The following is an 11,466-nucleotide window of genomic DNA, read 5'->3' on the forward strand; positions in this document are numbered from 1 at the left end:
ACATTTATCTCCTTAGGAGAGGAATGAGAGTAAGACCACCTTCTGCAGGATTTCTCAGTAAATGTTTGTCTGAGGTAAATGGTAGAAGAAAATTAAAAATAATAATACAAACCAATCCATTGTTAATTAGTCAAGCCATGATAATATATTCAAACTTACAACGATTAATTAATAAATCAAAGTGACTTCTGTGTCTGATAAGCAGGACGGAGCTCAGCCAAAAATTACTAATCATTATCATAAATTGGAAACATATGTTCTTCAGATAAAGAGCTAAGTTTAATTCAAACAAAAGGGAACAACATAGTTCCTATATTTCTAATATTGTTTAAGAGGTAGTTTATCTGGAGTTTACATCTTCTTTCTGGGTTCATCTCTGCCGCTTCCTCCAACAGTCGAAAGAGAAACACAATTGAGCCACTCTGCAGATTTGATTGTGTTCATGCATGACTGTCTGTTATGTGTTTTGGTATTATGTGGGTATCTGTGTTGCTAATAAGATAGAGCAGTGTTTCTCAACCCTGGTCCTCACCGCCTCCCCTGTCCTGCATGTTTTAGGTGTTTCCCTTCTGCCACACACCTGAATTGTATCTCTGGGTGATTAACAGGCTTCTGCAGTACTTGATGGTCATGCATTCATTTGAATCAGCTGTTCTGGAATAGAGGCACATCTAAAACATGCAGAGCAGGAGGCCGGTGAGAACCAGGGTTGGAAACACTGAGTTAGACTAGTGATGACTTGTCCAGTCAGGGTGCACCAGTTCTCCCACCCAGTGACAGAACTGGAGTAAGTTCTTGACTCTAGCAATCTTAAACAGACTTAAACTGTACATGTAATGTTGCAGATAATAATAATAATAATAATAATAATAATAATAATAATAATAATAATAATAATAATATATTATATTATTATATTATAATAATATTATAATATTATTATAATAATATAATAATAATAATAATAATAATAATAATAATAATAATAATAATAATAATAATTATTATTATTATTATTATTATTATTAATAATAATAATCTATCTATCTATAGATAGATAGATAGATAGATAGATAGATAGATAGATAGATAGATAGATAGATAGATAGGATCTCCTGTCGTTCGTCGCTTAATGAGGGCGGGGTTTGTTGCCAAGGTAACACGTAAACAAAGTTATGGTTATTTTTGAAAGCTAGGTGTCGTAAACAGGACATCGACTGGATAAAGGATCCGTAACGCATATGGCTTTCTTCGGCTTGACCCAGCTGGGTTATCAAAACCCAATCGGTGATAACATGCTCATAAATCCCCGGGGAGTGCCTCCGTCTCAAGGTAAGGCTAAGCCTTAGCTGGGCTGAACTCTGCATTTATCCTGGCTGCTGCAACCTCAGTCAAAGCAGACCTCAGCATTCAGTTAAAACGTTTTGTAATTAAGTTGGGGTTTTTTTTAAGTTAAAAGTAGTGTCAAACTCCAGCGCCATAAGAATTAGACAGACATGTATTGAAAGACTCAAGTTAAAATAATAATAAAAAAACATAAATAGAATAAATAAACATGGAAGTACTTTATTGATTAAATAATTCAATGTTTTATACTGATAAGTAGAACATAAAAATCTTGAGTTCAGCAAATTGTCGTTGTAATTCAATGATTTTTAAGGGGAAAAAAGCTTAAGAGCTAAGTCACTGTAATGATTAGCTTCATCTGTTGAAACATATCTGCTTTTAGATGACTGTTTTAATGTCAGAAGAGAATTTCCGCCATTGGCTAAAGAACAAGGAACCGCCATAAATAAAGAAGTGACCAAAGCACTACTGCAGCCTCGTTGCTACAGTGATGAGGATCATCAACGGAGTCATAAGCGATATGCAGAAATGGTGAAAAAGGCTCAACCACCCAGGCGTAAGCTAGCACACTTTAAAATATGGGTTCCTGTAGAAGTTTGTAACAAAAACTAAAAGCATTTTCTGTCCTCCAGTCCCCAACCAGCTGTATGTAAAGCCTCTGACAGAAAACCAGCAGTATGGATGGATGAGACACATGAGCATTGAACCGTGGACCCAGTGCCAAAGGTTTCCTCGAAAATCCAGCGAGATGACAAGGCAAGTATCATAACACATAAATATATTTTTCCACCAGTCTGGGCCTCTGTCGGTATAACCCATCTGTTGTTTTCCCAGGTTCGTTGGTACAATGATCTTGACACACCGAGACTTCTGCCTGTTCTGAGCTCCCTCATGTTTTGGCTTCATGAAGCAGAAGCATGCACACACTCCCTGCCACATGTCACTGTTGTTTTGAAAGTCAAAAAAAAAAAAAAAAGCCTGCAACTGTTTGACTCTTCAACCTTATTTTAATGAATCAAATTTAATTGCTTTGTTGTTCCTATGGGTTGTCTCTTTTTATTATATTTAAGTGTTTGTATGTGTGCATGTAACCTTTGTTTAACCGGGTTTGCCTCATTGAGATTAAAAACCAAAAGTAGAAAATGTGGCCTTAAATACATATATTTAACAAATAATTGCTTAAACTAATGAATATTGTACACTATTTTAATTGTGTACCATAAGATGTGCTACAACAGTACTCTGTTAAATCTCTAATAAATACAAAATGTACATGCTGGCAATATTCTAAAACGTTGAGCTGTATAAAGAGCTCAAGAAATTCAGATAACATGAGCAATTACATTTTCTTTTGCTTTGGGATTAATAAAGTATTTATCAATTGAAAATTCAGAAAAATTATGGATGCTAGACGGAGGTTAAAGCTTCAGTCCTACTGAATGTGATCCGAGAAAGGAACAGCGGTGAATTGGCAGCATTGTTTCAAATAGGGAACAAAACTACTTATGGATTTATTGGTCTGATCTGACATATTACAGCTTACACTGCTTTCGATAGACCTTTCGATATGGAAACAGTATTCCCTGATGAGGTGGTCATAATGTTATGACTAAGTGTATTTTTTGCATATATTCTTGATGTTTTCACGCTGATCCTCTGTAGGCTTTAGTGACAATGGTGACCCCTAGAGGAAAGTCGGGTTAATTACAAGTAAAATAAAATCGTGGTTTTGTGCAAAACTATGGAAGCCCGTTTCTAATGAGAGTATCTCAAAATACTGAGATAATTTATAAAAAAAATGTTTACATAGTGGTGGAAACGGGCTAAACCTGCGTAAAATGGAAAAATGGGAGTTATATTAAATATTGTAACAGAGTGCTTTTAATAAAAATTATATACACAATAAGGGAAATATTGTGTTTATCAGGGAAGCCAGAAGAATTTGAATCATTGCAGCTACACTTGATTCCTCATAATGTTTCTAACATAAATGATGCAGCTTAATCAAAGTTTCTATGATGAAGTAAACTTAAGGAAAGCACTGTTTTATTTTAATAAATAGATTTTCAATATTTAATAATTGAGTTTAGATATATTTTCACTTGGTGAATTTACTTTTTCTAAAGTGTTTAATAACTATTGGACAAAACTTTTTAAATTAAAATGCGAACTTATTTTGTAGTTTTTAGTTGTAGAAATAAAAAAAAATTGGAGCTACATATTGTATGTACAGCAATCAGTAAGTTAAAAAAAAACACTATCGGAGAAAAAAAAAGTACTTTTTTTACATTTTATTTTTTTCTTCAAGGGGAAATGTTATTTTTCTCTTTGTCATAGTCCTCAACTCTTCTTTTCAACTGAGCAAAACACTCCCCCTTCAACTCCTCCAACTCAGGTAAAATACGAACAAAAAAAAAAAAGAAGAAGAAAACAAACCAGAAGGATTCATCGGGCCTGAGCAAAAACACTGTTTCAGTAGTATGGGGAACACATTCCTCCCGGCTTCCGTTTCCCCTGAAAGCATCCCAAGAGTTAACAATCAACACAAGTCCATGGACAGCTAGTAGAAATAGAATAAATACAATGAACATCTTTATGAACTCATGTCCATTCTATAAACTCTCTGCTTTAGGCTCGCCATTGGTCACAGTTTGTGTGATAGTTGGTGATCTCGGTTGCGTCTCCTGATGCCGCCAACGCACCCAGGCCTCCGTAGCACAAGACTGCTCGAGCTGGCTTTGGTACAAACGAGATCAACTGTTTGCTGCTGGAGACAACGAGGAGCTTGAGGTTGGCTAAAGTAACTTTCAAAAAGCCCTTCTTCATTTTTGACTCATGTCAGCAGGGTAAGCAGACACGTTTTTTAAAAAAGTTACAGCTTCCGCTCGAACTTTAAATAACTGAGTAGCACTGGTGTTGCTCTCCCACCTCTTGCTCCGCAATAATACAAGACAAATTGGAAATATTTCTGGTCATAAAAAACATCGACGATGCTGAGGTGGAAACTAAACATGCGCCACGTGTCGCCTTCATTAAGGCAACTCAGTACACAAAGTACAACCAGCAAGCTAGAAGTGTCTGTAAAGCAGCCGGACAATAGGATGACTAACCAGCTAATGTCATTTAGTTGTTTTTGTGGTTCTCCATAAAGAGCAAAAACAATAAAATGATGAATAGCATTCTGCTCAATAAGCATTGAAAACTACAGCTAAATTTTGCAGGCGTTTATTGCATATTTTTACTTAAGTTTATGCATCAAATGTGTCAAAACAACAACAAAAAACATAATGTTCTGGGTAACATTATTATAACTGCAATAATCAATATATTATATTATTTAAGAAGTGGTCATATTTTTTGTATTTCTATTCTCAGTTTTTGTGAAAATGCTACATTGTGAAAGCGTTACTGAAGGTTTTCATGCTCGTCTAAAACCGTTTGTAGATGATGTAGAAGGTCAATTGTTTCACATTGAAAGAAATAAAGAAAAATATAAAGAACAATAGCTCTGTAAAAAAAACTGAATATTAAATTTCAATATTAATTCATTTTTTTCCCTGTCAAATGGGGGAAAGGATAAAATGTGGATAATACTGCAGGTTGCCACATAATTCTTCAGCAAAGTCGAAACAACTGAGGAATCAAAGTATTAATTGTTCTGGTTTTACTTTATGATTCCATAATTATCTATATTTTGTGTTCCCAAATTAACAGATGTCCTGCTAATTTTCAATACTGTTTCATATTTTACAACAGTCATGAGTTTTTAGTTCATGGCTCCATATTTGTTTCTTCAACTCGGAGTAATTACATGTTTTTTTTCTTGAATCAGATCTGAAAAACTATTATGCCATTAATTACATCACTTATTTTTATTCTTATTATTTTTGGACGCATGCTTTACACAACCGAAATCTTCAATTGTTAACTAATCGATGGTCATCTCTGTGATTTTTTTTTATTTAAAAAAAAAAGCCTGATTTGTTTATTTTTGATAAAAAATAGTGAGTAGTGATTCCATATTCTTTTAATGGGTTTCATACAGTAAAAAGGTTTGTCATATTAATGCGGATAAAATTATCAACCTGCCTGTCCTGCGCAAACTGTCCACGCAGAGCAACACCAGTGATGATTTCTGTGGGGTTTTTTTACTGCTGAAATTTAAAAAAACGGGCCTGTTGGAGCCTGACTGGAGTGGATTAAATAAAACACACAGTGACTCATGTGGGTGCTGTAATTTTCTCTCCTATCTGGGCCAGTGGTTCTGACTCCGATCCCGTCTCGCGAGCAGCAGAACTCGGCAGCTGATCCGTTGGTACCAGTGAGCTTTGAATTTTACAAGAAAGCGTGCTGTTCTTCGTCGGAAATGGAATCATCATATTAATTAAGCATAATAACTAACCAGAATCATCATAATCATAACAACACTAAGAATATACAAATGATGGGTACAGAATTTATACAAAATACCCTACGTCGAAACAAACGGAAAGTAAAAAAAAAGAAAAGAAAAAGAAACCACAGTAAGACATGCTCAAAGCAGTTATGTTTGGCAAGAAAGCAGTTTTGTTGTATCATAAAAACCTCACAGTGAAAATAGTTATGCCCCTTCAGGATTACAAAGCACAGTATTCAGTCGAAATCAGCGGATATTTCTTTCCTTCGTCTACTTCTTCTTCATGGAAGAATCAAGCTGCATGACGCAACTGCGTTGAAATCCGTAGTTTCTGCCCCTCCCTACCTGGAGGTTCTGGAATAGCTCACTGATTTATGCTCCTTCATTTCCACCCAAAAAAAAATTATAAAAAGAAAAGGAAAAGAGACAAAAGGGAACTCAAACCAGTGGAGAGTCCTCTAATCCCAATCTGAGCTCGATCTTTGTTTTGCTCAGATAAAAATATATAACCCCTCTCATAGCATATCTAGTCGTCTTTAGTCACTTTTAATTTCATCTGTTAAAATGATTGAGGGTAATTTTATTATTTAGAGTTAAAAATCTGTTCTCTGCTGCCTAAATGACAGACAAAATAAATAAACTCTGTGTTTTATGAAAATGAGCCTTCACTGCCAGAAGTCGGGCGAAACAAAAACAAACAAAAAAACAAAAAACAAAGGTGGTGATCATTGCTGACTTCAGCGAAAACATATCACAATATCTGCCTTGCTTTTAGTAAATACTTTAGTCTTTGGTCAATATATTCCTCCTCAGTTTATACATATAGTCATACACACACAAATATGCATGTACATACACACTTATAAACGTGTAATAAACTGGATATTTGTGCACGTATGTGTTCACACTTTTTTTCATAAAGGACCTTTAGCACAAAACATCAAGACTGAAATAAATAATTAAAGCGGGAACAAAAGTACCTGTTCATAAATTGTGTCAAACGGACAAACAAAAAAAAAAAAAAAAAATTACCAAACAAAAGAACAACAAATAAAATAAAAAGTAGCCTTATGTACAGCGATAATTTTCTTTTCACACAGGCTAAAAGGCGTTGTTTTAAATAAACAGACTTTGCATCTTTCAAGAAGCCTGAGAGAGAGGCTAGACATGAGAAAAACACGTTGTCCTCCAACATGTACGCGGGCCGAGATGGCTGTCAAACAAGAGCTTTCTCCTCCCGTCGAGGACGCTTTCCCTTCTCCGGAGTCCTAAAAGTTCACGTTTTCCTCTTTGCTTGGGATTCAAGTGATGGCGATTGTAGTTCTCAGCTGTTTCGCTCGCGCTGTGAGTGCTCGCTCAGTGGTGCCGTGTCCTTGCAGTGGGTACCGACCCAGCGTCCGCTGCTGCCACGGCTGCTAGCTGTTGGGCGGCCCGTCGTTTAGGAAGTAGGTCGTCATTTCCCCTTTACCTTTGACCTTAACGACTCCGCGGCACTCCAGCACGTATCCTTTGCTATCAAGCACCTGGTAGAGGTCCGTGGTCACCTGGGGAGTTTAGAAAATATCGAATGAGTGTTTAGGGGTGGGCGATAGAGAAATATTCTGAGGTACTATTGTGATAACAATAAAAATTTATGGTAAAAAAAAAACAATTTATTAGTTGCTTTGGAGGTAACGGTATGGTTATGACTTCATAGCACCAAACACACAGACATTCCCATTTAAAGCAGACTTTCTAAATTTCTCTTACTTAACGAAGCGAGATTTAAAACACTAAACTGCACACAGTAACATTCAATCTTATTTTTGAATTTACTGATATTTATTGATGCTTTCATGAAACAAACAGTGGAAAAAATGGTAAAAATGTCATTTAGGATAATACTGTCACTTTTGTTTTTATTTGGTATCGTTAATTGAAATTTATCGAGACGACGATAAATCAATTTCCTGTTAAGATAAAAAGTTTTCCACAATACATGATAAAAGATAGCAATGAAACATCAAGAATCATGTAAATACCATCCATCCCTGGATGCTGAGTTTGTGCTTTACTAAGTTTACCAACGATGCTGTACTACTGTTTTGTAATATATCGTAGTACAGCTACATTAATACTGAGAAACAGCAGCACTATTTATTACAAAATAGTACTACTTCTAATTGACAGGGAAAATCTTTCGTGTACTAGTGTAGTGTAAAAAACCTGTACAAATACATCCCAAACTGAACTCAGGGCTATCAAAAGAAGTCGAAAAGGAAAAAAAAAATCAAAACTAAAATTAATGTAGACCATTTTAATCTACATGTATTGTTTAAATTTGAATAAATGCCACTCGTCCTTCCAAGTTGAATTCCCATTGTTATGTGTTACCTGAATGCGGTCAGGTACACCTGTGCTGTCCATGCGACTGGCCACATTTACTGTGTTGCCCCAAATATCATACTGGGGCTTCCGGGCGCCAATGACTCCTGCTACCACTGGCCCAATGTTCAGACCTGTGAATCAAACACAAACTTTGTAAAAACATGCGCTGTGAAGAACAGGCTTACAATGTTCCCCATCATTTTCTCTCTGTACCTATCTTCATCTGGAAGTTGTTGAAGGAATGCTCGTTGATATACTTCATCTGCTCTCTCAGTCTCATAGCATAGTCTGCTAGCGCAGTAATATGAGAACGACCCTCTTTGTCGTAAGTAGAGTCGTTAAGACCGGAGGCCGCCATGTAGGTGGAACCAATGGTTTTGATCTTCTCCAGCTGCCTGTACTTCTCTTCGCTGATGATCTGAGCCGTTAACAAAAGCAGATGTTCATTTTCTCCAAGCTGCACTTTAATACTGCGATCTGAGTTTTGTAAAAAAAAAACAATGTTTTACCTCATCGAAGTCGGCGATGATCTCGTTGAGCAGCCGGAGACACTCCACCCCCTCGTTGTTGGCCTCCAGCTCCACATAGAACTCGGAGAAATTGCTGATGGATGCGAACATGACGGCTACGCACTCACAGGACTGGTAGTACAGCTCATCGTTGCGCCGTTCTCGAGCCAAGAAGTGAGCAGCCACGTCCTTGGGCAGGATGTTGTGAAGGAGGCGACGGTTGTAGGCCTGCAGCTCCTCCATCTCTTCCTTCTCCTCGGTAGCCTGGCAGGAAACAAGCAGCTTTGATTAGGACCAGGATGCCACAACAGAGACATAATTATTCACCAGGAATCCAGAGAGTATTAGTAGCTACTTACTCACAATGCTTAAGAAAATATTTACTTTTAGGAGTATTTTTATTGGGCTCATTCATTCTCTTATCTAATTTATTTGTTTGTCCGTAATGTAATCTTTGCATGCACTATTTGGTGAATAATAGACAAAAAAGTTTCAATAATTTTAAAGTAAAAGAAATTAAGAAAATATTTCTTTTCTCCGATTTTGTAATTATGTTATTGATAAGAATTATCATTTTGGTATTTAAAATACAGCAATTTCCACATAACTTTATATACTGATTATGGTAATTTTTAAATATTAAAAAAATATATGTTTTATTTTAACAAATACTTTTTTACTTTTACTTGAGTAAAAGTATGTTTAATTAGTACTACTCTTACTCGAGTATGTTTTGGTATTGAGAATACAGGAATCACAGAGGGACAGATGAGCATAAACGTAAGCCAACAGCGCCCTCTGGTGGCCGTACCTGCAGTTTCCAGAGGAAGTCGAGGCGAGCCGTGGATTCAACCTGCTGTGCGTGCAGGTACAGCGCCAGGACGAAGACTGTGAGGATCACAGGGGTCATGACCCGCAGGGACACTTTGGTCACAGAGTATGGGCTGCAAAGAGACCGAAACTCAGACTGAATGAAAGAAACTTGGAGGAATTATTACATTTTTAACAAAATCAACTGAAACAACGTACCACTCAACTGTAGTTTCATTGAAACTGGACCTGAAATTACAAATAAAAAAATATTTTGTGAGTAGAAATAAAGACAATTACTATTTTCTCATATCAATATTTACTTCTGACACATAAACTGTAATGTAATTAATATATATTGTCTATATGTGAAAATTTGAAGTATTTAAATGCTAATGAAAAAAATAGGAGGAGATAAACGGTTGATTCAAAAAGAAATATCACAGAGTAAGACACTAATATTTAATTTACTTTCCACTTTCTTCACATAATTTAAGGTAATTTAATGACTAGATAAATAAAAAAACAAGCTAATGTTTTATATTTATTCATTCTGGTAGAGATATAAAAAATAAGTTATATCATAAATGTAAACAAAACTTACCAACTGGTTTCATTTAAAGCACTAAAAGAGAAAAAAGAAGCTCAGTGAAATCACAAAACGTATTTTAAAAAAGTCAAAGATGAACTACTGTATTTTCCGCACTATAAGGCGCACCTAAAAACCTTCAATTTCCTCAAAAGCCGACAATGTGCCTTATAATCCGGTGCGCCTTATATATGGACCAATATTGAGCCACAACAGATCTAGCAACTACGGTAAGCAGCCGCCGACTTCATTTTCCCCCGTAGAAGAAGAAGCGCGTGTTGCATGCTGGGATAGTTGTCAGAACGCTGGTTTGTTAATAAAGTTTGACTGACCTACCTACCTACCGACCATCTAGAATCGGGTCGTCTGCAGGTCATTTAGCACCACGTTCTCCACGAACATGCTGTGCGCGAACAGAGAAGGGTGACCATCGACCGGCCACGCCCCGGCCCAGTATAGGAAGGAATATTTCCTTCCTTGCCGACCCGAATCGGACTGTTTTGTTGACATTCCCTTTAGTGTAACTCCATCTAGTGGATGCATAATGTAACTCCAGCCTCTACTGTAGCGTCTATTCTATGCGCCTTATAATGCTGTGCGCCTTGTAGTGCGGAAAATACGGTAGTTGAATGCCATCAAAGAATGAGCAAACGACAAACATTTGGTGATTTGATGCCAGGTTTTGGACAGTTTTAGTTATACAACCAAAATGTTAAATCACAGGACATAACTGCTTCTTTTACCACAACACGCTGCTGCACTCACATGGCATTGGAGGTGACGAAGAGGTCTGCGTTGTCAAATAGTGCTACTTGTGGCCACTCCACGAGCAGCAGGAAGGTGAGCTGGATGAGCAGCATGAGGGCCAGCTTCCCTATGCTGCTGATTTGCAGGAACACTGAGCAGGCCAGCAGCGTCAGCAGCACACTGTAGCTGAAATACTGGAACAGACAGGAGACAGCCGCGACCACGAGTCAGCAACCACGAGTCAAAGAAAAATCTGTTTGCTTCTCTTGGAAGCCGCTCCAAAGGAAAGTGGTTCAAGATGGTTGCCTGACCTCGGGAAAGGGGCAGGAGGGGCCTTGGCTGGGGCAGATCTCCAAACCTCCTTCGATGGACACATTCAAGCTGCGGATCAGACACGGCGTCACCAGGCCTGCAGACGTGTTCAGCTTCTCAGCGACGCATTCTGTCAAGCTCTGGGTGTCGCAGGCAAACTGGAGACAATCATCCAGAAACGCATTCAGAATCACTTCCTTAAAAAAATATATACATTTTTTTTTGTCAACTTTCTCACCATATTAACAAAGGCAGAGATGAAGACGAGGATGATGGAGAAAACTCCAACCAGGGTGCTGTTGGTGCGAGACTGGACAATCTTCTTTGAAACGGTTTGCATTGCAGCTGGGAAGAGCTGCAAACACAAATGATTTCCACATTATATATAT

The 11,466-nt window shown here is 37.3% G+C and overlaps 1 protein-coding gene across 2 annotated transcripts in view; it reads right to left on the reverse strand.

Moving 5' to 3' along the window:
- Positions 1-3,623: 3,623 nt before the first annotated feature.
- Positions 3,624-11,466, reverse strand: part of LOC103467625 (adenylate cyclase type 6) — a 52,028-nt gene continuing 44,185 nt past the window's right edge. For both annotated transcript variants that reach the window (XM_017305823.1, XM_017305824.1), the window contains exons 15-24: positions 11,316-11,432; positions 11,077-11,235; positions 10,784-10,959; positions 10,034-10,054; positions 9,649-9,678; positions 9,431-9,563; positions 8,620-8,883; positions 8,324-8,528; positions 8,117-8,241; positions 3,624-7,287 (exon numbers count right to left, since the gene is read on the reverse strand). In XM_017305823.1, the coding sequence (XP_017161312.1) occupies positions 7,159-7,287; positions 8,117-8,241; positions 8,324-8,528; positions 8,620-8,883; positions 9,431-9,563; positions 9,649-9,678; positions 10,034-10,054; positions 10,784-10,959; positions 11,077-11,235; positions 11,316-11,432 (1,359 nt within the window). In that variant the 3' untranslated portion in view covers positions 3,624-7,158. The remainder of the gene's footprint in view (positions 7,288-8,116; positions 8,242-8,323; positions 8,529-8,619; positions 8,884-9,430; positions 9,564-9,648; positions 9,679-10,033; positions 10,055-10,783; positions 10,960-11,076; positions 11,236-11,315; positions 11,433-11,466) is intronic.

The sequence above is a fragment of the Poecilia reticulata genome, linkage group LG7 (assembly GCF_000633615.1).
Source record: "Poecilia reticulata strain Guanapo linkage group LG7, Guppy_female_1.0+MT, whole genome shotgun sequence".
In the NCBI taxonomy this organism is placed as follows: domain Eukaryota; kingdom Metazoa; phylum Chordata; class Actinopteri; order Cyprinodontiformes; family Poeciliidae; genus Poecilia; species Poecilia reticulata.